Source organism: Rhipicephalus microplus, chromosome 2, assembly GCF_043290135.1.
Source record: "Rhipicephalus microplus isolate Deutch F79 chromosome 2, USDA_Rmic, whole genome shotgun sequence".
Classification (NCBI taxonomy): Eukaryota; Metazoa; Arthropoda; class Arachnida; order Ixodida; family Ixodidae; genus Rhipicephalus; species Rhipicephalus microplus.
The window spans coordinates 283,475,498-283,501,375 of NC_134701.1; the positions used below are offsets into that span (position 1 = coordinate 283,475,498).

At 44.7% G+C, this 25,878-nt stretch overlaps 1 protein-coding gene across 1 annotated transcript in view; it reads right to left on the reverse strand.

The window, feature by feature from the left end:
- The window catches only part of Naa15-16 (N-alpha-acetyltransferase 15/16), a 120,327-nt gene that overhangs the window by 83,287 nt on the left and 11,162 nt on the right, over window positions 1–25,878 (reverse strand). Inside the window, exons 9-16 of the mRNA XM_037428799.2 lie at window positions 21,741–21,836; window positions 21,533–21,639; window positions 21,097–21,169; window positions 20,829–21,004; window positions 20,235–20,387; window positions 15,241–15,369; window positions 12,634–12,783; window positions 8,857–8,920 (exon numbers count right to left, since the gene is read on the reverse strand). Coding sequence (XP_037284696.2) covers window positions 8,857–8,920; window positions 12,634–12,783; window positions 15,241–15,369; window positions 20,235–20,387; window positions 20,829–21,004; window positions 21,097–21,169; window positions 21,533–21,639; window positions 21,741–21,836 — 948 coding nt within the window. The remainder of the gene's footprint in view (window positions 1–8,856; window positions 8,921–12,633; window positions 12,784–15,240; window positions 15,370–20,234; window positions 20,388–20,828; window positions 21,005–21,096; window positions 21,170–21,532; window positions 21,640–21,740; window positions 21,837–25,878) is intronic.

The window sequence follows — 25,878 nt, forward strand, 5'->3', positions numbered from 1 at the left end:
GCGAGTAGAAAATTATTACTCAAAGATCTTTCATGTGATACCGCACAGTAGGCATATTTACTAACGAGAAATCACACCAACTCAAATTCAAGCATTCCTGTAGCCCCATGAGGGTGAATAAACCACCGTTTCTTTTTCTTTTTTTCATCGTTTTTTTTTTTGCTTTCTTTCGCGCCCAGCTGCAGCGGGCACGCATGTGGAACTAGACTGCGCTTAGCTTACGGATCCAAGTCTTGCTCACGAAAACGACTAGCGTACGCGTCATGACCAATCAGCGTCGTCGCCACGCGGTGAGAAATTAAAAGGCCAATAGCGAAAAAAAAAACGAGGTCCCAATCCCGTCAGAGGGGGGGAGGAGGATAACAATCAAAAGGCCAAGGGGCAACTCCGCGAGCTGCCCTTTGAACAGCGGCAATGAGGAAAATAAAAGCAAAAGAAAACGAGGTCGGAGAGAAAACAAAGCCTGGGCCGGGATGACAACATCTCCAGGCAACCGCGGGAAAGACTGGTCAGCGAAAGAGAGTGAAAGGAAGGGTATTGCATTGTTCACAGGGGGGCCATCAGGAGGCGCCACGTAAAGAGACCGAGGCAGAGAGAACAAAGGAGGCATCAGCTCTCACGGACGCGCTACAGCGGAGCTCCCTTCCCTCTCTCTCTTTTACCCGAATGCGCGGACCAGCTAGCCGGTATAGGGGAAGCTATGGCAACGGGAAGACCATCAGCCCCCCCCCTCCCCCCCCCCATGATGTAAGTGCGGCGCTAATGATCTCCGACACGAGCAGCCCTCCTCTGTGCATACGGAATTCCAGGGCCACCCAGCCGACGGGGCACAACAGCTCACTGCATGCACGCTGGCCTTGCCTCTCTTTCTCAGAACAGCGCGCGCACGGATGGCACAGAGGAGCCGCTTTGCGACACCGTCGTTTCCAGTGGATGCGACCGTAGGCGGCAGGTAAACGGTCTCTACGCGCTACTCAATTAGCTCAGTTAAGCGAGAAGATACAAGGTGTTTCCCTGTAAAGCGGGGCGGTATACCATGAGCATGAATGATTTTTTAGGGGGCGAAGCTCCTCTTAGTCTAACCTTGTCCCGCATCAGGCGTAACCGGCAGTATCATACAGACAAATGTACGCACGGATGCCCCACTCACCATTCACTCCGTAGATTTGCTGCGATTTTTTTTTAACTTCCCGTCTTATACAGTCCCCTATTTAGGACTGGCTAACCAACGAAACGCATTACGGAGCCCGAGGTATAAGAAATATGATTCGAAACTGCACAACTAAAGACACCACACAAAACAAGAAGTGTGTAACCTTCTTTTGTGTTGCGTCGTTTTTTGCACAAGAACGAAAAATGACACTGGAGTAGAGCTGTGACACTGCTCTAATGCATCTGAGCAATCTGCGTGAAGTGCACAATCCTCTTCCTGCCTTTTAAACAACTAGGTCATCAGCTGAAGAGACTTAGGCACAGCGTCACCGCTCTACAGCTAAGTGTCTCAATTTAAAGGGCCCCTAGAACATTTCTTGAGCATGGTCAGAACGAGTGTTGCCACTGGCGGCTACTTTTCGCAAAATTGGCGAAATTAAGAGGCGTGAGGCGACCTAGAATTTCGAGTGGCTACATGGTGAATTTACAGCAATTTTCGGTTTAGGAGTCAACAGAGTTTTGCATTCTATACTCGGTGCCTTCAAAACGAATGGATGAGAATGCTTTTGTATTTTTCGTTCAAATCGAATGGATGAGAATGCTTTTGTATTTTTCGTAGTTTTAGACCCACCAGTAGGAAGCAAACTTTATGCGGAATTCACTACATCAGTACGATACCTAGATTCTGGAGGCACTGGCCTACTGCTGTGTCTGCCAGGAACCGCTCAGCAAAATTTAGGTCAACAGACTGCTTTGTGGACCTGCAGGCGGTGGGTGGCATTATACCGAGTTCTTCAAGAGCTTAAAGCTTTTTGAAGTTTCGATTCTGAAGTGGCTAGATGACGGCTATGCCGCATGCTTCAAACATTGCTCCAACTGTTCGTACTAGCTTGTTGTCTTCTTCACTGCTCTAGTACTCCTTAAAGTGGTATCTGGAGTTTATAGTTGCTATTAACATACTTTCCTAGATGGCGAAAAAGTCGGCTTTTTGGGCCGCCTTCAGAAATCGCATCAAAGCAATTGTGTAGCGTAAATCTTGCCGTACAGAAAACGCAGTGTGGGCACAGCAACAGTTAAGCAGTACTTCTGAATTTATTTCCGTTGTTTTGTAATTAAGTTGTTCAATTGTCGGACACATGATTCCACTGCAATGAATTTCTCTGAATCTGCAGGCAGGCTGCACACCTCTCGTTATGGAGTCTACGCTAACAACTGAAACCATCACAATTATTTATCAGGCGCTAGCATTCAGGGACACTGCTGGCGTAGGCGAGCCTTCTGTCAGAGCTCCCATGCTGAAGTGGGTGATGCGACTGGCATTAGAAAGACTTCAATATAATTCAGGGGTTATGAATGATACTGTACTCTATTCCACAGGCTCCACATTAGCAATTTTTATTACTAGGCACACCACACATATGTAGAGTGGTTACATTTGGCAATTTGAAGAAAAATGGCGATTTTTAGCGACTTTTCACTCGTTTAGAAAATTTTACTCGAAAGTCAGTGCAACCCTGACTCAGAAAACGCTGCCGATCGGTAGTAGAGGCTCTCGAGACCACGCGAGCCAAATATTATGGCAGAGCGAGTAGCCTGAAATTCATGATGAATTCTCAAAGTCAGCTAAAAATTGCTCGTGCTTTTCTCGACAATGAAACGATGACAAAACAAGCTCCAAAATCACTTGTCACAGCCATTGGCTGATTTGAGCATGGCGCGCTATGTTGTGACCGGGTTAACCCCAGGAGGCCGCAAACTGCCCACGCGTGTGGTTGCACTAAAAAGCCGCGTATTCAAAGAAGGGGGAAAAAAAAAAAAACAGAAGGGTGGATTGGATTTGTGGGGTTTAACGTCCCAAAACCACTGTATGATTATGAGAGATGCCGTAGTGGAGGGCTCCGGAAATTTCGACCTCCTGGGGTTCGTTAACGTGCACCCAAATCTGGGTACACGGGCCTACAACATTTCCGCCTCCATCGGAAATGCAGCCGCCGCAGCCGGGATTTGATCCCGCGACCTGCGGGTCAGCAGCCGAGTACCTTAGCCACTAGACCACCGCGGCGGGGCAAAACAGAAGGGTGGGCAAGTGCTCAAAGTTGCGAGGCGCACATGACGTTTTTTCTTTCCCCATGCCATCCCTCCCTGCTTAGCTCCCAGTGGTTTCGTCGGAGCAAGAAATGAGTGAATGCAACAGCATGCGACAAATCTTTGTAACTCCGCTCATACTGGAGGGATTTTAAAGATGTTAGTGGCAGTGTATTAGTGAAATAACAGGCTCATTTACTGAATCCATTGTATAGCTACTTGAAACAAGTGTTGCGCGGCCCCTTTCATAGAGTAATAGATTTTTTTCTTAGCATTGTGTGGAGGGGGAAGCAAACCATTTCATAAGTGGAATTGTTCTATGATCATCAAAGACCAAGTTTGCAAAGTTGAATTAGAGAAAATCATCATTACATGTATGACCTTAAAGATATGGTCCTATCGGTGAGAGCATGGAAGGAAGAAATATTTACAAAATATACAGGGATAGGTATAAACAGTTGGAGCCATGATAGCAGAACAGCAATAACACAACTGCTATTGCGATCGTCATCCCCTTTCTTGGGCATTCTTGTTTCTGTTGTGTAAAAATATCATAGTAATAAACACTGAAGGACAAATATGCATAAAATATTAGAAAGTGGGGAAGAAAAAAAAAAGTCACATCCAAGCCCCACAACAGTACCACCAAGGTGGGCATACTCCAGCAGCCACCTACAATCTGCCTATCTAGCAGTTCCACAGTGCCTGTGCCCTTCCTCAAGCAGTAAAAACGCAGAATACCGTGGTAGGATATCCGCATGCTGTCCAAAGTAAAAGGCTTTTGTTCTGGTAAGCCAGATGTCCTGGATCAAACTCCAGCCCCGTTTAAGAGGACCAGGAGCTGCATTAGACCTGATGGTAGAAAGACCAGGAACCGCCACTCTAACTGACATGTCGCCTGAAGACGATAACAACGAAGTGCAAGTGTGAATGCACTGGCACTGTGGCATGAGCGCGAGTCTTACAATGAATGCTGGCTAGTAGTGGCTCCAACGCCTGAGCCACGCCTAGCTAACTTATTTACGTTTTCTTGAGTTAAATAAATCGTGGGCTACATGAGTGGCTGTAAAGAACTAACAATCGGCAACGAGGAAGACTTCACTCATTGGCACTCTACTGACGTCAAGAAAACAGCATGCCGACGCCTTACTTTGGTTGGCTATCCGAATTCAGCAGCAGCTCTGGCTTCTAGAGATCCTGACCTGGGAGGTTACAGTTCCTTTTTAAGGCAAACGACATTACGAATGCTTCCAAGAAACGCATTCATCTGCTGACACTACGCGGGGGAACAGACAATGTCGCCTGTGCCCTCGTTCAACCCAAGCAGCCCTGCCAAGTGGGCTACGAAGACGTAGTCAAAATGCTCAAGACTCACTTTGAATCACAGACACCTGAAGTCTTCTGCAGGGCAAGCTTCCAATGACGCGATCAACAACCCGACGAAACGGTCAGTGATTATGTCATAGTGCTCAAAAAGTTAGCAGCAGATTACAATTTTGGAACAAGTGCAGACGGTGTAGAAAATCCGACAATGCTCCCTCTTGACGCAATGCTGCGTGATAGTTCCGTTTGCGGCCTTCGAAATTAACAGGTCAAAGCAACGGTTGTTCACAAAAAAGGACTTGAAGTTTAAGAAAGCCTTTGACATACTGAAATACAAAAACGTGTGTACCATCAAAGAAGAAAAATTGAGGACAGAAAGGGCATCACTCACAACTAACTTTAATCTCATAACATCAGTGACATATATAGCCGTAGCAACCATGCGCGCGCATATCGGCTCGCATGCTGGTCGATAAACACGCGCTCAGAGGGGGGGGAGGCGGAGGAAGCCGTTCTCCTATGCACATGCTCTGGACAGTTCATTCGAGTTTTTGGATGTGCAATGGTGGATGTGACGCATAGGAACAAGACCTTGACATTACCACTTATTGTCATCAAGGGAGCAGGTTGTAACCTCTTTGGACGAAACTGGTTTCCTCATCTGAGCACACAGATCAAAGGCAACAATGCCGTGCCAGGTGATGTACTATTGTTCGAAGCTTTGTCGAGACCTCTGTTTACTGCTACAGATATAGCACGCCTGGCACAACATGACAGCATCCCTTAGAGGTTGTACAGGCCGTGCAGGACGCCACAGGGGAGAAACTCGCAAGTGACGAGTTTGCTCCTCACAGATGATGAGTGACTGCACTAGCATTTCACTGCGAGTGCCTCACACTTGGATTACGGGTGATCATACCGAGCTCAGCGTAATCCCATGTTCCGACATTTCTGCACGCTGATCACTGAGATATGGCAGCCATGAAGAAGTGCGCAAGAAAATACACACGGTGGCCAGGAATTGACAAGGTGATCCAAGAAAACTGTGCAGCAGTGCTGTGAATGCCATTCGACACAGAACAGCCAACCCAAAGCTCCTATTTCCACCTGAGACCATCCTCAGACACCATGGCACACGGTGCAAGCCGACTTCGCGGGTCCACTACTCGGGTGCACCTACTTGATTGTTGTGGACACACATATGTAGTGGGTGCAAGTCCGGCATGTGATGCAAGTAACATCCGCAGCTGTCATCGATATGCTCTGAAGCCTCTTAGCAACGTTACGCATTCCCTGAAAGGTCATTTCCAATAACAGAAAAGTGTTTACTTCTAACGAGATGAAGCAGTTCTATGCATTGAAAGGCATATAGGCTGCAACATCACGAGCTTACCACTATGCAACAAACGGCCAGGCAGATCGCTATGTGACAGAGCTGAGAAGAGCATTCCTGAGGGATGCTGAAAAGTCCATACAGTGTTGACTTGCAAGATTTCTGTATCGGCAACACATTATGATGCACACTGCTACAGGAATGACACCTGCAAGAGCCATTTTTGGACGAGAGCTTCTCTGCCCTCTCGATCTCTTTAATCAGGAGATGGGGATACGAATTCCCCAAAGCCAAGAGACATTGACCAAATTGCGTCCCTTCACAGTAGAGGAGAGAGGGCTCATCCGGCAGTTTTTGAAAAAGCCAGATTGGGTTGAAGGTAAAATACTGTGCCAGAAGAAAATTCCCCCATTGCTGGTCTTGGCTAGTGGAAACCAATGGGTGCTGAGGCCAAAGTTGTGTTTGTCACCACCTATACAGCCATATCTAAAGCCACTCTCATGAGTTTTAGGTAGCTGTGAACAGAGTGCTGCCCAAGCGAAGCAACACTGGGAGGCCGTCTAGGAGCACAGCCGGACCCCAGCTACCCAGTGGCAGGAAATGGAAAAGGCGGTTTGAGCTGTTGCTCACCCGTACAGGCATATAATGCTCATAGAAGCATTTTAATCAAGGACTTCATCAGCACTTGCAGAGCTTGTGATCATTACAGGCCGGATTTTTAGGCATCCAAAGAGTGCATTTTAAGCATAGTCAGGCCAAAACAATGTGTTATATCGGGTTTCAACATTTTCAGGAAAGCTAAATAACTTGCAGTCACATCGCTAGGCAGCTATCCCCTGAGTATCCATAAAAACATAATTAAAAAAATTATCGACATAAGAACATAAAGAGTCCCTTTAAAGGAGCAGCAATTAGCACAATCATGTATTTGTATTCGAACTAGACTAGTCCTTGCCAACCATAATACAAAAAATAAGGCTTCTTTACCCTGGTAACATACATGCATAATAGGCACACCCCCATTTTTCGGTCAAGAGAAACGAGTTTTTTGTTGTTTTTTTTTTATTCTACGCATAGCAAGAACTTGGCCTTGGCTAGTAGTTCTTATGTTAACTGGAGCGCGAGGAAAAAGAAAAGCTTGCTGTGCAGGCTCAATGAGTGAAAAAGGGAGGTTGCCTGGGTGTCGGACTACCTTTCCACCGGCGCAGCTCTGGCCACTAGCAAGCCGCGCACGCTCTGCATGGAACGTGTTATCGCGTCAAGTGCACTTTGAGTCTCCTGTCGGGAAAAGCGTCCAAGTTATCGCATTTGCTACTTCATCCACAAATTTAAAAGATTCCTGGCTTTCCGACGTGACCTTTCACTTTTCCTGCCACTACGTGAATTTGCACAAGCTTGGAAGGTTTTTGTAACTGTTGATTTCCTGACTGCTAACCCAAACATCCTATCCTGTGAGCTGCTCTTGGATCAGTGTTCGAGTGCTATCTTTTCCATGCCAAATTTTCCATGTTATCTTGTACAAACCTTGCAACAACAGGGCTAACCGTAGGCTCTTGTGACTGGGGTTTGCAGACACCGGAGGTCCGGGATGAAGTTGTCGAGGCAGGAGGAAGAGAGACTTGAAGAGGGTTTATTTACATTATGTATATGGTGAGCTCTCGTGCATGACGAGCTCTCTTTTACATGGTGAGCTCTTGAATCTGGCATTTCTCTACATGGCGCTTCCTCAAATGAGCCGGGTGGGTGGCTCATTTTAAAGGGTATGTGCTCCCCAGATCCCTAGATCAGGGAACACGTGCAGATGGTACTGTCCAATCACAGAAGGCTAGTACCTCCAAGGACATGGTTGAGATTCTAACCCGTTCCGAGGAAAAAGAGCTCGCGATGAAAGCAGCGTGTGAGGGTTCCGTGGTGGTGGAAACGGAGTTAAGATTGTCAGAGCATTCCACTAGAATTCGTTGCAGCCCTATAGACCATGTTGACGAGCGCCATGTAGAGGAATGCCAGATTTGAGAGCTCGCCATGCAAGAAAGAGCTCGTCATGTACGAGAGCTCACCTTGTATATAATGTAAATAAACCCTCTTCAAGTCTCTCTTCCTCCTGCCTCGACAACTTCATCCCGGACCTCCTGTGCCTGCAAACCCCGGTCGTACCAAGGCTAAGCCTAATCAGTATTGGTTGGTTTTGTTGGTTGCGACGCTTAATAATGGGACCTCGCGGGCGATCAAAATTGCAGTTTTGTACGCAATCAACGTAGCTCTTTGTTGTGGCTCTACTAATAGGAAAAGGGGGCATGGTTCGAGCTCGTAATACTCTAATGGTGGTTTACAATTCCATTGCAATCTTGGATGAGGTGTGCGAGCCTGTGACGTCAAACGATGGGTACCATTCAGCGCACAAATTTCAGCTAGGTGGCATAAAAAATGATCGGTGAATTAATGTGATTTTCTAAAAAGGAGAAGTGTGCCTATCATGTGAGTAATTATGGTAATTAACATCCATCAAACACACAAGCCTAATATCCTAATTCAGTATCATTTCAAGGTCAAAAATCTTTCCCTATCCTTAAACAAAAAACAACCAGCATAGAGATGGAGTGAAGCATGTCTGCTGCCCAGTGCCTCACCTCATGGTGTTTTTAAACTCTTCTTCTCAGGTAGCGTAAATAAACAATGAATACAACATTTATACTGCTATTTGAAAACCTTTTTGCACCTGTTTTTGTCGTTTTTATTGCGTTCTCAAATACTTTCCTGCTCTCTAAAAGGACCAGTAAGCAGGCTAGAATTTTTTTATTATTATATTTTTACACATTCCAAACAAGCTCGTTCGGAATGTGCAAAGTCTTATTTGACAAGTGGCGCACTACGAACTTAGAAGCGCTACTACAGCTAACAAATATTAGCTTGATCAACAGCAGTCTGGGGACTGAAAAGCAAACAACAAAGGGCAGCTGACTCACCTGTGTTGATCTCTTCTGCCGCCTCTGTTTCCGCAACAGGGTGGTCGTGAAGTTGAAGGTAAACCTGCAAAATTCAACATTTTGTCTTATACACTGATATAGAGTACACTACAGTCGGTTACAACTGTCCCACCGAAAAAGAAAAGGAGATTTTCGTAATCCGGAAGCAGACTTCCTTATAATACATATTCGCCCTTGCCGATGGCGGTCATGGTGGTGCTTCAAGTGGAAACGAGGTCCTAGTTGCACAAACAGGGGCTTGTTTATTATCCACGTCTCTACAAAGACAGCAGAGTTAACATTTTCAATGTCATAGCGCAAGCTAACTGAGCTCGAATAGAGCAGAGTCCCTGAATATTTTTACTGGTCATGCAGCTTCGCCGAAACTCTATGGAAGAGCTTTGTTCACTGCGCGCGGAGGCCGCGGGGAGGCCCTGCATCTCTGCGCGGGGTATCGAGCAGACCAGAAGGAAGCTGGCTGCTGGTGCCGCTATGGTGTCACTGCATAATATCGTGGTGTGTCATCGTGCAGTTTTCATCGTATTATTACCATAAAAACCAGAATATAGGTTGAACTCCTCAACTTTAAATCTCCGAAAAAGAAATTGAAAAAAAAAAAAGCGCATGGTATCGCGTCGCACCCTTACCTTGATAAATACACGACACAACCAGATGCATGGTGTTGACATTTCTTTTTATTTTGACACTAATGTTATGTAGTTATACGCCAGAAGGCCACAAATTGCTGTCACTCAGCTTTTTTCAAACTCGAGTCCGATGACGCCTGTTTCTCACTAGTTACGCCCCAGAGTGCACCGTTCTCCGTTCTATCCAAAGCATATCTATATTCAAAGCACGCATCCGTTGCATGGAACGGAGACTTCAACGCTACCAACAGAAGCTTGCTAAGGTGAGGGCGCAATGCACCAAAATGCTGTAAAAAGCTTGCGCAAGCTGTAAAAGTGTGAAAAGTTCACCTTCAATATCACTGCATCATGAGCACGAGAAGATAACTTTTCTCTAGATTGATGCACGGACGGACCGGGAGACGGACGCGTAAAGCGGCTATGTGCCACAGGGTATGCGAGATGGCGGTACTGAGTGTTCTCTAGATGGATGCATGGACGGACGCATGGACGGACAGGCAGGCAGACTAGCAGACGGACGGAAGGATAGACGGAAGATAACTTTTTGTGGCACATGTTGACGCTATGTTGACATGTTGACCAGTGTGGGATGCAGTCGGTCAATTTTTGATGTTTGAAAAGGCATGTAAGGCTCACGCCTTGATGATGAAAACAATAAAAAGGGACAGGGAAAATACAGCATGAGTAAGCTTTTATATCGGTAGCATATCTTACAGTAGAATCAGCATGTATGTCGTCAATTTTCGAACTTCAAAGCCTCAGTGGACGCTAAATTTCACAGTATTAGAGGTTCCTCGAATTTCCTTGAAGGTAAAATCCCTCTGAAGACGTATTCAACCATCACGGCTACATTTAACATTTAACAGCTCCAGCGTGTGCCGTACAATTGCAGTGTCGCGGTTGGCCTGATATGAGTGAGGGCGCCCCTAGCGGTTGCTCCTGTCCCTACATCACGTTTTCACCGGAGCTTCATGACCAGTAAAGGTACTGAAGGATTCAGGTAAGAGACTAGCTGCCATTAGTAGGACAAACTGCATAGCAGATAAGCGCACTTCCGGATTAGGAAAATCTATTTGCACAGACATTCTACACAATCACCTTTGCTCCATTTTGGTGGTACTTTTCTTGTGTTCTCATATACATACGTTTGTGTTGCCGGTTAAGTTGAAAACTTGAACGTCCCAGATTTCAAGTAGGAATGATGGATCTTTGGAGCTTGTGATATGTGTGGTAGTATTCCCATCAGCACAGTAATACTTAAGGGGGCAGACTCCTTTTAGACACTTTTTCTTTATTTCTTCATTGATCTTGATGAAACTGCACAGGCTTGTGCAGTTTTTTCTGCTGATTTCAAATGTACAATTACTTTTAATGTAACTCATCTCATTCCCAAGATAATGCAAGTTCAACCCCCATCGTTTAAGGCCTCGTTAAAAAAGAAGTGCCCAATTAAATGCAACATTTAAGATATGGCAACATAGAATAATGATGGGAGATTGAAATAATGGAAGTAGTTTATTTTATTTAGCTTTTTTAGTTATTTTATGGCAGATTGAATTTTACACTCTGAAAAAGCAATTGGCATGTTATTACAAATTTGATACATAATTAATTGAAAAGGCTTGTTTTTTAAATTCCATTTCCATACGTGCATTCCACACACATACAGGTTTCTATAGCAAAAAGAATTAGTGTTCTAGCTGCCATAGCTGCCAAGATATTGAGGCCTCAAGATTAAACAGAGTCATAAAATCACATTTTGAGAAAAATGGCAGATGGAAAAATAGTCCTTAATAGACTTTTGTCGACGCTTCCACACGCGGATGACTGCTTTTCCAGCTGCAGCAGTTATTTGGAGTTCGTCCTCGCCATCATTGTAGGCATCAATGAAGCGGCACGGCAGGTCTGTCGCATCCAGCACTTGCGCGGGCGTCGGGTTCGTCAACATTAGGCTCTGGTATGTCGACACATTCGTCACCGTTGCCATGCACCCCTGTCAACGTGCGCACAATTTCTGCATCAACTCTTCGGTTGTCAGCGCGCCAGCAATAGAACCGACGTTGGTGCAGAAAGTGTCGCAGTCAGACACAACGCCAGCATCAAGGAGAGCGTCCCAGGACGTCTGGGCCTGGTTACCCACGGCACACTCACTGGCGACATCACCGAAATCTTAGGCCACTATTTTTTTTTTCTTGATGCGAGACTCAACGGCTTTCAACATTGCTGACTTCTGCTCGACTGTTATATTTTTGCACTTACGTTGGTCACTATCATTGTACATATTGTGTCTAGGGGCGGAAACTGATAAAGGTGGTGTCGCTCTTCCACAGCAACGACAAGGAACAAAGCTACAATTTCTGCTGTCTCGGAGAGGAACTGAAAGGGAGAAGGAGGTCAGTGAACTCCTATACCACTTTGAGGAGGTCAGATGCGAGGGCGTGTCAACGAGTTCTACAGGAGACGGGAGGCCGGCTGACGCGCACACGAGTTGCTGCGCAAGCGAGTCCATTAGTTTCTGAGGAAAGGGGAGGCTGGGAGACTCGCAGCAACGAAGGTGTTGGCAGGCGAGTACCGGAGAGCGCAAGGTGCAAGTATTTAATTACCGCAGCAGTGATGAGACGTAAACTGTCGCACGCTGTAAGATATTGAATTGACGTATACCAAAATGATCAGTAAATGCTTGTTGTAGACAAAGAATGGGTCGTTATATTCATTGTGAGAAAATTTTCACATCGTTGAAATGAGCTTTTTATATACATGAGCGTGTATTGGAATTTAAAGGGTAATTACAATTGTTTCGTTATATTCATTAGCTTGTTATATCCAGCTTTGTTATAATGAGGTTTTACTGTATTAAAAGTGTGTTTTCACTTGCATTCGTTTTTCCGGACTGCCAGATTTCCCTTTCCAGACGTTCTCGCGGTTCCTTGAGGGTCCTGAAAATCGGATGCCAACTGTATAATGCACTAAAAGTATTTCCCTTTCCAGACGTTCTCGCGGTCCTTTGAGGGTCTGGAAAATCGGATGCCGACTGTATAATGCACTAAAAGTCGGGCAGACTACACTAGTTGATGGCAGAATTCACAAGTTGACGAACTCAACGTAGTCGAGTACAGGACGTTTGACCAACCTGGATGGCTACTCTTGCAGCCTTGAAGTAGAAAGGATGGGCCCTGAGCACGTCCTCCAGCCTTAGGAGACTCACGTAAGCACGCAATGTCATCTTGCGCATACAGTACGTGTGAAAGTCGAACTGGTCTTCCATTATCTCCGAGAAGTGCTGCACAACGTAAACGAAGACAAGTTGCAATATGCAAAAGCTCTTCTAAGGACAACTGTAAACGGGGTTAAGAGGGCTAATGGTTTGGAGATGAAAAAGTGGGGACCCCAATTTCGAAGGTGATTCCGACATTGGTGCAGATGAGTTAGTCATAAAAATTCCATTTTTTTTTTTTTTTCAAGGCAAATGTTGTTCTTATCAAAATTTATGAACAAATATGTTGTGAGCATGCGCTAAAGTTATATCATAGCTATGAAAGATGACGGCGAACTTTGAAAGAATCTGCTATCTTTAACACACACAAAACAGACTGTTTGGATTGTTACATCTTGACATCGAAAGGGCTTTGGTCTCTTGCAGGCGTTGGCATAGCCAATAGCTACAAGAAACCAAAACCCGAACTTCATGTTCAACAGCACAGTGTCAAAGCCACAATAGCATGTTGCCTGGATAATGAAACGCATATCTAGCTTGTGCCCAATAGCCCACAGAGATCACACACATGTGACACAACAAGCCACGGTAGGAGAAGCCAAGGAGGAAGAAGTGTGCATGCTTTGAAATAAAAATATTGTGTATGAGCCAGGCCATGTCTGGCACATCTAGCGTCACACAAGTCGACAGGATGGAGACCTGACCGGCGCTCATCAGCCTAACGTCATTCACGAAGCCACCGGCAAGATGCCTCAACTGGATATTGACCACAGAAGACGATCCCAGGTGTATGCAATTACCGGCATCATGACAGCACCATCGGCTGACCTTGGCATCCCCAAGTACACCAGATCAGCAGACGATGGACCTGTACACGACTGGTTCGGCCTATTCGAGCTCTACCCTACCACTGCATCCTGGTCAGAAGTGGACATGGTCGCCAAATTCAACGAATTCATTGCCGGTGTGGCATTTAAGTTTTACCTGACCTGCATGCTTCAAAACAATGAGTCATGGAAAAAAATCAAAGAAAAAATGATAGTCCGATTTAAAGATTACGACTGGAACACCCAGAATGGGTTGGCCATTCTCATAAGACAAATCAAAACATCCACTCACTCAAAGGCACTCAGCTCCAAGAGTCAGTGTTACACTGGATTTTCCTGCGTAAAAGTGCGCTTTTCCTATGTCATCATTTAACCATAAGACTCTTGTTACTGAACCACCCTACGGACTCTACTCCTCGACTCTCACACTTAGCCCACCACCTGGTTTTGCGTCATGTGGCATTTCTCTTGCTCAGACAACCCACCCCTCATCTCACAAGCTCACTGTGGTCTGGATAGAGCTGAGGAACTCTAAAGATGCTAGAGCAAGCTTCAACTCTTCCATACAGATTATTGTGTGAGGACAGCACAGCTTCTTAGTTGAGCAGACGGAGAGGCATTACCAATAAAATCCGACCGAACTACGCCTGTTGTGGAGTAGCCGTCCAGTGCACATTCAGATGAGAGTCCAACCAACACAGGAAACTCGGAAGCATCAACTCTAAAGTGCTGTCGTGTGCCAGAAGCATCCATTAAGAACGGCGTTGTAAGGGGCTCAGAAAATCTTTGTCAATTCTGGCACACTACCTTCATTGCCTGACAAGAATTACGACACCCCAAAGTGTACAATCTATTTACTGGTCACATAAACCTGCAAAAAAAAAAAAGCAGGCTCATGTTTCTTGTCAGATTCCACAACCTCAGCAATGCCAAAAAAAAGCAACTAGGAGAATTCCAATAGCTATAACAGCTACACCAACGAGAACAATGAAGAACTAAAGCTACATCGCAAGCATACTTGCAGCTGAAAGAGTGTCGTTAACAACGATCACTAAAGAAAAGACTAATTCAACATTTTTGCCCCAGTGTCCAAGGCTGAGCCTAGGATTAAAACATTTGAGAGAAAACAATAGAAAACAACATAAAAGATTGGAAGCCACCATTTCCACAACGTGAGAACATGGACATTGTTCCATTAGCGCCGACGATCACACACGCAAACTGGAAGCACATTGTGTGTGTCAGCGACGACGCAGAACCAAACGTCTTCGACACACAAGCTGCCGATGCTACAAGTTATCCTAATCATGCTCGTTTTTCACAAAAGCTCAAGCGGCGATTTCATCAGCATCCAAGCGCCAAGGAAGCCCATGTCATGTGATGTGGAACTGTCAACCTCACCCACCAGCGCGTCGCTGAACATCACCGAACTACTAAATCCTGTGTTAAGTTTTGGCGAGGTTAAAGAGTGGACTTGGATATTCATGAACGTGTTTTGTAATTGATATTCATGAAATTTTTCAAGGACAGGAGGAATCATGCGACACATCAAGTCATAGTAGGAGAAGCCCAGGAGGGAGAAGGGTGCATGCTTTAGGATAAATGTATGGTGCACGAGCCAGGCCACGTCTACCACATCGAGCGTCACACACGCACACAATGTAAGGCCCCACATTCCCAACGAACAACTACTCACCCTGTCCACTTCGTGGCACTTTTTAAGAGCCTCACCCCATTTCCCTAGCCGCTGGTACGCCATGGCACATTCGGTCTGGAACCACATGCACTGCATCTCATTCAAGTTCTCGACTGCAGAGACACCTTCCTGCACATGACGAAAGCAACCATGGAATAAGTACAGATGGATTGCAACCTTAAAATAAAACAATATAATTTTGCATGTTTTCAATGCAAAAGTAAGAGTGCCAGATAGGAACTGTTCTACATGCATTGGTAATAGAGACTACAGGCAAACTTTCCCTTCCGGTGCAGCCACTTCATGTCAAAACCAATGTGCCATAGCTTATCGAGCCTGCTTCAAAAGACGCACATCTATAATCCCGCTTTCCTTTAACAGAAGCAGTAACTGGTGGTGGCACTTGCGGGAATGGGGATGCAGTAGTCATGAACCAGCAATTTAGGCCGTAGCGCAGCCCCATCGCTGGCATTACCGGTTAAATGCATATAATAAGTCAAACCAGGCTGCTTTTGTTCGTATGATTAGGCAGTGCAACTATGCCACACAGACAAGTGATTGCACCCACAAAACAAGGAGACAATTACAGTGGAACCCCGATTATACGACTTTAAGGAGACCACACAAAATGGTCATATAATAAAAAAAAACTAAGAATGCAGAGCAGTGTCACTCAGCCTTGCACACACACACAAAAAAAGAGGGGGGCACAGACTCTCTGAATACGCCTATGACACGACTTTGTGCTTTTCCAAAAAAGGTACATTAAATTGTTCTTGCCAATGGCAGCACTACTTAGTTGACAAAGGCGGTAGCAAATCTTTATAGTGAACATTAAAAAATCAAATCCAACGCACATCTTTCTCACGATGAATTCAGTCAGAAAGTTGCCTACACGTGATAACGAAACCAAAGCTGCGTTGCCAACAGCCTACTACCAAACACAGTGTCATCCCCATCACATAATGGCAATGGACCACGGGATCACAAGGTTGTGTAGAGTGCCTTCATGCTCGACTGAGCTATGCGCATTGTAATTTATTGCCTTTCGAAGTGCGACTAGCGATGTTATCATCAACACTGAAGTCAAAAGACAGTTTATTTTGCACGGTGAAAAGAGCTGCGTCGCATCTTTGCGTGCTCAAGCTTGTGACTGCAAGTGCCACAAACAAAGGCAGACGGTCAGCTGTACATCGACCAAGAAGTTTCCACAAGCGGAAAACATAAAGATACTACCAGGATCTCAGATATGAGCTTTTCGGCCAGCTGAAGTTACTCTGGACAGAGCTTCTCTAGGTCACGACCCTGCGCACGCAATCGAGATGTATGCAGATGGGTATGAACTGCCAGGAGAATTAATTGTTCGTTCTAAGAAGACATCCTGTCTCTATCTCTACTTCTCTAATCATCAACCTAGGGGAACACAAGTTCATTCGGGAGTATTTGGTCAACGTTCGATGCTGGTAATTGTGTTTTTTTAATTTCGAACGGTATAGGAAAATCGTCGTAAGATGCAGGGTCGGCCGAAAACTGTCGTATAACCAAGGTTCTTATAATACAATATCTCTATGAAGATTTCGCCGAAACCAAACCAATCCGCCTAAAAAAAAAATCGTGAGACTGGGGGTGTGTAATCGAAGTTCCACTGTATTTGTTAACAACTCTTTTTTTCTACAAGAACAAATGTGAATATCTATGAACTTCTATATTCTGCTGGGCTCATTGCAATGAAGTGCTGAGGTGGAAGCATGGTTTTATTTTTGTCCTCTTTGTAAACACAGCTACCCATGTGAGCATAGAAGACAGTGATGAATGCGCTTCATCCAGCATCGTGTGCACTGGAGCACGGCCCTGGCACGCCAGAGAGAACATTTGCAGGTAGCATAGCATCCAACACAAACACATGACATAGGCAGTTGTTTACATTAACCAACTTGATGTGGATGTCGTGATGCTTGCCATTTCATGTCAGTTGCGTGGCACAATTAATATTAAACTTTGCAGATGATACTGAATAACACAGATCAACCTCACCAGTTACCATGCCATCAAAACATGGTCTGTGCTTTCACATTTTTGTCATTACAGTAGGCTTGTGCAAATAGTGAATTTTAGGTTCGAAGCGAATAGTGATTTTGGTGGGATAATTTTGAATAAAATTCGAATAGAAAATATATCATGTACAAAGAAAAACGGGCATATTTATTATGACCTAACCAACCTGCACAATATACATCTTTTTTAAACATGGCCTCTATGCAAGAGCCTTCTTCTTTTCTTACAAAGGAAGCCGTAATAACTTTGAGAAGTAGCATAATTTGACTTTCAGTAGGATGCAAGTAATTACCTGTAAAATACGTAACATTATCCATTGCAGTTAGAGTGTATAAGTCTGCAAAACAAGCTTTCAAGCTTAGAAAATTATTAATCGATTTGAGAATAATATGTTAATTCAAAAGGACCCTGCAACAACAGTTTTTCAAGTAGCCATGGAATCGATTCACTAAAGACGCTTATTGCATTATGAATTAACTGCCGCAAAAATTTTTAGAATCTGTCCAGAATGAGTGGAGTCGCAAAGATTTGCCACATGCTGCAATTGCACTCTCTCCTCTGGTCCCGACGAAAGCGCTTGAAGCAAAGCCGGGCGAGACGGCATGCACAAGAAAAGAAAATACACTACGTGCGTGTCGTGACCTTGAGCACTCTTTTTCTTTCTTTTTTTTTCTTTGAATACGCGGCTATTCAGAGTGATTGCTCATGTATGCGTGGACATGTCACGGCCACCCGCAGCGGCCCCAGTAACGATTGAACGCCCCATGCTCAAATTAGTCAATGGCTGGTACAATTGGTGTGACTAGTAAGATTTTTGACATTGTGGCATCATTTGCCAAGAGAAGAGTGCAATTTGCATCTGACTTGGAGAATTTATAGTGAAGGACAGGTCACTTGCTGCGCTATAATATTTAGCTCGCGTGTATTCAGTAGCCTTGACTATCGATCGGCAGTGTTTCCTGACCATGCTCAAAGTTTTGCAGGGCCCATTTAAATTTGGAGTGGGGTTTCGGATAGGTGCTTTCATGACTTAGCACCACTATACAGCAGTGAGAACACTTTTACAGGCGGTTACATGCAGTTTACACCTATTCGTTCATGTCGAATAGTTTGAAATATTTGATCGTATCCAAGCGAATTCGAATACTATACTATTCGTTTGAATATTCGAAGCATTTGAACATTCGCACAAGCCTACATTACAGAGATGACAAAATTAGCACAGCATTAAGGTACTTACTCCAATGTAATAAGTATCCCCCCCCCCTCCAGATTTTTGCTACCTAAAGTTGACATGTTACAATCAAATATCGAAATAAATTTTCTGTTCTTCCTGAACGCATTTAAATGTCACCCCTCAGGTTAGAACGGAGTAAATATGGTATCTATAGCCAGAAATGAAGGCACAAGGGCCCATGTGCGACAGCTGGAAAAGACAGAGGCAGTAGACGGGCCACTGCCTTATAGAAGGCTCATCGCTGAAGACTTATGTCCATACATTGATATCGCTACTGTTACTACACCGAGCCAGAGAGCTGACACAGTGTGAAAAAAGTAGCTTGCGAAAATAAAATGAACATTTTATTGAAAGCACTGTGCAATCATTAACACATGTGAAAGTGCCAAGACAAACAATATTTTATCCGTGAGAACACAATTGAATAACCACATTTGAGGAACGCAGACTGCATGACCTCAGAGACAGAACAACACCAAAATGTTGCATGCCTAAAGACAATTACAGAGAAAATTAGCAGTGAGTAGGCATTTTACTTCACTTGATGCTTGGACTTCGTTTCATCACATTATACAATCCTGCAAAATATGAACACCTTCTAAAAACAGGGTACCTAGGTCACAAATTAAGTATTCAAAAAAGCAGCCCAAGCAAACTCAATGTTCACGGAATATAGAAGAGAAACAGTGCGACCCCAAATAATTGTAGCAGTATTCATACTAAAGGTTGAAGGATTCTCAAAGCCAAAATCCAATAACTTATTCATCAATTTTACAAATATATTTCATGTATCCTGAAATCTGTTTCCTAGTGGCTATTTCGCACTTTACAGCCACTACCTCAGTCTGTTTTTTCTGGCTACCTCTGTCGTTTTTTACTTCAGCATTTTCTAAATCAATCAGCTGACTAATACGATCGAACGTTCTTCTAGCATTTTAGGCAACACAGGATCAAAGCTTCACTATACCTAAGCTTTGCACAGCTCCAGGTGCAGCATGAGCCACTAATTTGGTATAAGAAGCCCCAGCAATACAACTCGAAAAGTTCATTTCTAGAAGCTGGAGTATTTCCTTCAACAGAGGATGTGCGCAGGTTTACCCTACACTCAAGCCTCATTACAACGAAGTAATAGCTGATGCAAAACGTTATATCCGAAAATTCGTTATAAATGATTGTGTTGTGACCTATTTATGACAAAGCCATCGGTCACTTACTTTGTTATATATCAATTCATTATATCGAGGTTTGAGTGCATTTTGTAGGAAGAATTTTATGTATTTTGTAGTGCACAACGGCATGACTGGTGCAGTCGTACAGTCAATAAGCACTGGTCAGAGTTGGGCATTTTGCTACTTAGCATTGTTATCTAGAAATATTACACCACATATACTTGAAGATGTTTGCAAGCTGTTGGGTCAAGTTTCTGCAGTCTGAACACCTGTCGGTCTTTTTACTCCAGAACTTAGTAAGGCAACGGCATGTGAAACTAGAGCTGTGAATTTCATCATGTAGTCAATGAAACACTGCAGCTTTCCACTGGCACACCAAGTTTCACACTCTGAAGAAGCACAACCTAACAAACAGCAGGAAATGAAGGTGCATGCCATTACTACATATGGGCCAGCAAATTCCTATTAATGCTGAAGTGAGAAACTTTGGCATCATTGCGCATTTATGTTTATGTGAAGCTCTTCGAACTCACCCTAGTGAACTTTGCACACATGTCCTCTGCCTCCTTGATGAGGTTTCCCCGCAACATGTATTTCGCACATTTCGAGTTGATGTAGCGATCCGCCGTGTCCAGAGCTTGGGCTTCATCTAGATACCTCAAGGCTTCATGGATATCCCCAGCATGCTGTCAAGCAAAAGAACACCTGAGCTGTAATACATGAAACTGTTAACTCCAGCACAAGCAGTGTCAAACATATTGCAGAGCACAGGACATTAAAAAGGCAGAAATTTTAAGGTATAAACAAGATAAAAACACTAATCTTGCCAAGTCAAACCAGCAATATTAGTGAAAGTCCAGCCTTAGTGAATGCACCATGACATTTTAGTTATTACTACCGCAGCTTGCACAAATGGTATGGCATAAGTAATGTGGAGCATCCAGCCTCTGTGACAGATGTCAAAACACAGCATGCATGTTACAATAGCTGCCACTAAACATTGCCAAATTTTGGTTGTTTAGAAGCCCCACATCTCTCTGGGGCTGCTCATATTTTTCCTAGGCTGCATCAGACTAATTTACTCCCACATGCAACACTTCAGGCAGTGAAGAGATTAATGTGCCCACCTTGTATATCCTAGCCTTGGCGACAAAGAGTTCAATGAGTGTTGGCGTGTGCTCAATGGCAGCATTTATTAGATCTAAAGCTTTGGCAGTGCAGCCCAGGTAGTCGTAGTGCTGTGCTGCATAGTAGTAAGTCCATAAGAGCGCTGTGGCAGGTTCTTTTTCTTCAGAGTCCTTTTCTGAAAGGTGCACAAACAGAACAATCGATTGAAGCCACACTGGTTTTCACCCTCATCCCAAGCATTCTAGCTGCAGTCCAAAAAGCATTTACCTTTTTCAGAAAAGACCTCGTACTTCTTTAGAGAACTAATGTAACCAGTCAGCAACTGCTCAATAATTTTCACCTGAAAGAGAAAGCAAATGTTTTGACATATTGATTTATTCTCCAGAACATTTTTAGCGTTCAGTTTTGACGGTAGCGCTTATATTGAAGCACTAAAACACAAGTTGAAAGAGGCAACAAAAATGGTAAACATGCGGTAACGAAATAATTGTGGCACAAACTGAGAACAAGAAAAAAGGAAAGCAAAAGAAGACAGCACAGGATGCCTTGCAGTCTTTCATTGCCAAACTTTACAATTAGACAAACATGGGCAGTTGCCACGAACCTCTGAACAATTTGCATGTGCCCCCAAGCACCTTGCACAAAAGCACTTTGTCAAAGTCAAGAAAAGCTACTGAAACAAAAAGAGTCGCAAGTACTCAACTCTTTCAGGACTGGTGTAGAGAGGCCGAAGGTCTGTGAAGAGTGGAGGTACACCTTTGTGAAGTGCTTTCCGCATGTATTTGTCCACTAACACACGAAACTGTTCACCTGCAAGCACAACAGGTCAAGTTGAAAATGAAACATGGTTCTAAAACATGATTGCAAGCAGGGACCTAAGGATGCTCTCGTAGCCAGTCAAGAAAGCCCACCTGTGGCAAAATTAAGTGGTAATCTTCGAGGTGTCTGTGCTCTTGGGAATGTGTCCTGGCATTCCTCGAACAGCTTGAGTTCATCTTCGACACCCTCTGCACAAAACAAAGAGACAATGGGAAAAAATGCGCCACATTACTTGCCGCTACCAGAAACATTAAAATAACACCCACTTGTTTTTTTCAACTTGGTACCGCGTATGCAGGCAAGCTACCTCATGGATGTTGCATGTTAACACATATTTATTCCCATTAACAATGTGCCTATTTACACTCTAAATTATGGCAGCTTGGTGCTACTGGTGCCAAGCTTGATGGAAGAGTGGCGCTGGGTAGCCTTACTTGTTTCGCTCAATTTTTGTCCTCTCTGCTTCCTGTATTTCTTTTGTATATATATATATATATACTTTTTTGTCTCTCTATTGGTCTTTCTATATTTCTCCTGCTTTTTCTTTTTCCTTAGATCTTTCTCTCAATAATTTTTTGTTTCGCAGTTTTTTTTCTAAGCAAAAAAAAGCTAAGAGAAACAAAAAAACTATTGAGAGAAAGATCTGTTTCGCTCAATTTTTTGAGCAGTCGCTAAAAAATTCAGCAACCATTACTCTGTTTTTTTTTTTCATCTCTTTTTTTATGTCTATTTCATGCCTGTACTTTTTATGTCTTTTTTTTCTTTATTCCCTTCAATTTTCTCTGCAGACATAACTGCATCATAACTTATTTTTAGCGCACACTGACACATGGACAAAAAGAGGGAACAACACCAACGCTACTGTCAACTGACGGCTTTATTCTGAAAAAGAGCACACACACACACACACATATATATATAATTGTTTTCAACCACTGCCCACGCGCACCTTCGTAGTTTCAAAGTCCGGGGTTATCGTACCATATCTGATGTGCTCATTATCCGCTTCAGCCATGACACTTCTTTTCCCAAATTTGTTTTTCCCACAATTGTAACTGGCGGGTGGCTGATACAAGATGATTGCCTAATGTTGATGAGCTACTGCCATGCAAATCTTGACAGTGCATTTATGAATTCCGAAATATCCAACTAGTCCAAATTTTTGGTGTCCGAAAAATGAGTCAGTGACTGTACCTGATTTCGAAGTACATGCTGTGGAAACATTTCAAAATTTACTGGCATGCTTAAAAGAGAGAGAAGAAGGAAGAAAAAGCAGTTCTCAGGCAGGAGATGAATTAACGACTGTAATGCTTTTTGCAAAAGCTTCATGCTCTAAGGAAACAGACTACTGTATAATGTGGAATATAGGTTGAGGCGGAATATAGGTCGACTGCCTTACCTTGACCAGCAAAAAATAAGAAAAACGCGGAATTTGTTCACGGATTCACTTTATTCAGTCCTCCGAGCTGCCACAGCTCTCCGACGACTACTTATCACTAGCCGCCTCCCATAGCATGTCGTCCTCGGTGCTGTCGAGAGCGTTGCTGATGCAGCACTTCTTGAATGCAAGCACCACCATCACTTCAGGCAAAGACCTCCATGCCCCGGAGACCCAACAAGAACCTGTCGTAAGAAGTGGCTTGCGCAGCCGGCCTGTCGGGGTCCACGGGTTGTCGCCAGCCATGCGCACACGGTCTTTGAAAGGTTTATTAAGGACAACGTCCAGCGGTTTCAGTGATGACGTCATCCCTCCCGGAATGACAAGATCCGTCTGTCCGTTGCGAAGGCTCTTCTTTACTGATGCCGTCAAATGCCTCCAACACGAGCATGTTCCGGTGCTGCAGGAGGGCTCCGGACTGCTGGTTCCACACTGTGCGGATCCACTCGTGCATTAGGGCCTCGTCCATATACCCTTTCTCGTGACGCGGACGATGACATCTCGCGGGAAGGCCTCCTTCGGCATCATCTTCCGCTTGAAGATGATGAAGGGCAGGCAACTGTCTGCCGTCGGCCAAGCAGGAAAGCATAACGATGAAGTGCGAATGCTCGTTTCCGATCGACAAAAGCTTCACCTCTTTCGCCCCGCTTTCACAAACAGTCATGGACGACGCGATGTCGAACCACACCAGCGTTTCGTTGGCATTGCCGATCTGGCCTAGCATGTAGCCATGCTGCGGCCGGAGGCCGTTCACTACAGTTGAAACTCTATCAATTAGTCCTCGTACATCTCCGGCAGCTTCTGGCATATCAACGTGCGCCGTCGAAGGGCAAATCCCTTGCCTCGCATGAAGCGACGGACCCAATAAATGGGTCCCTTGCAGTCTTTCTTTGACAGACCGGCTTTACGGGCGAGCTCGACGGCTTTTGAGCGAATGAGCTCTGCATTCACTGGCAGGGATCTGGCACGGTACTCGCGAACGAAATCCGCCACTTTGTCCTCAAGTTCTGGGTGCACAGCTCGGCGACCGCGAAACAATGTCTTCCTCCCATTACACACCGACAGTTTGGATTTTTGGTTGCGCCAGTACCCGACTCTTTTCTCAGACGCTCCAAACTGCTGCTGTGCCACTATGTTGCCATTCGCTTCCGCAAATTGAATATCTTTTCTTTTAAATGCGGCGGCGAACTGGCGCCGCGTCCCGGTATTCATGGCTGGTCGCAGAGTAAGATCGCCACTCGCTACGAACACTGAATGAACAAGAAAATAAAAATGGCGTCGGCAGAGAACGCGTCGGCCCAAACATAGTTTCCTAAAATTAAACTAGAAGCCACTCTGTTACTGCAATTGTTCAGCGACCATTGGAATGATGGGTAGTACACACATATGCCTAGTCTTCGTACTTGTGGGCGGCAAATCGTACTGGCTTCGTTTATTGCTGTTTCGTTTTGTTTTGAAAGAAAGATTCAACCCTTTTGAACTTCGTGACCCGATTTAGAAATGTAAGTCCAAAAGAATAAGGTGGTGAAACACAATCGCTAAACATTTGCCGATTTTTGTTTCGTGAGAAAACAGCTACAAACCACACAAACACACATGGAGCCAAAAGCAGGCTAGAAGTACGAAGATTAGACAAATGTGTGCACTACCCATCATTCCCATGCTCGCTGAAGCGCCGTGCGTTGCAGCTCCCATAGACACTAGCGCCAGCGTTCCCTCTGGTGTACATTAGGAAACTTTATGAGCCCAAAGAGGCGATGTCGATTCTGATGCCCAAAAAGCATGCAACACTCCCTGTTGCCAGACGATCACTTGGTTAATGCCATCACTTGGTTATGATCACTTGGTTATGAGCCTAAAATAGTGATGGGCAGATTTATCATGGGGAAGCTATAGATTTGTGAAAAACACTTTGTTTTGTTTTTTGTGACTTCCACAATGATTTTCAACACCTCAGCAGGCTCAAAAAACTTTTTATAGCACTTCTACATACATTCGCCGACCGATTTTTTCGGACCTGGCAGGGACCGAAAAAAAGTCCGAAAAACTGAACAGTCACAGACCGTTTTTGTCAGAAATATTAACTTTATAGCATCAGACAGGCTTAAAAAGTCCATGATTGTGCCTTGCCTCATACTACTTGGAAGCAATTTGGTTCGCCCATACTTGTGTTAAGGTGACATCGTCACTGTAAATGCTCGACAAAAGCGTCACCGCGGTGGCAATCTCCATTGCCGACAGCTGCGGGTGATAATTGTCATCATCTAAACCGCTCTCCGGCTGCGGCACAACCTGGCGAAGAATTTCTTTATCTGTGGGCTCCGCGCACGAAATTGTCATCGTCCGCACGAGCGAAGTCTTTAAATAAGGGAGTTTTAGAATAACGTTTGCAGGCGCTGCAGACGTTGCGGGTATAGCGGACGCATCACGAGTTTTAGAATAGCATTTGCTTCCCCTAAGGAAAGGTCTAGGGACATTCGCCCCGCTCACCAACTCAAATGCACGGAAGCTACACACAACACTTCGCGGGCCGCGAACGGCGACTCGCGTTACGACGCATGTGCAGTAGCAGTGACCGCACCACAAGGGCTCGCGGTGCGCTAATCTGAAACTCCCTAATGTTATTGTGGCAGGCACATTCACTCCACTACTGCGCAGCTCCGCCTCCTCCCTGTACAGTGCAATGACGACAGTGCTGACCAATACGGCTGACCCAAGATGAAAAAATGGTCCCGTGCCACGTTTTCTAAAGCAGACACGGCCCCCGAAACTTCAAAAATGACATTTGCTTT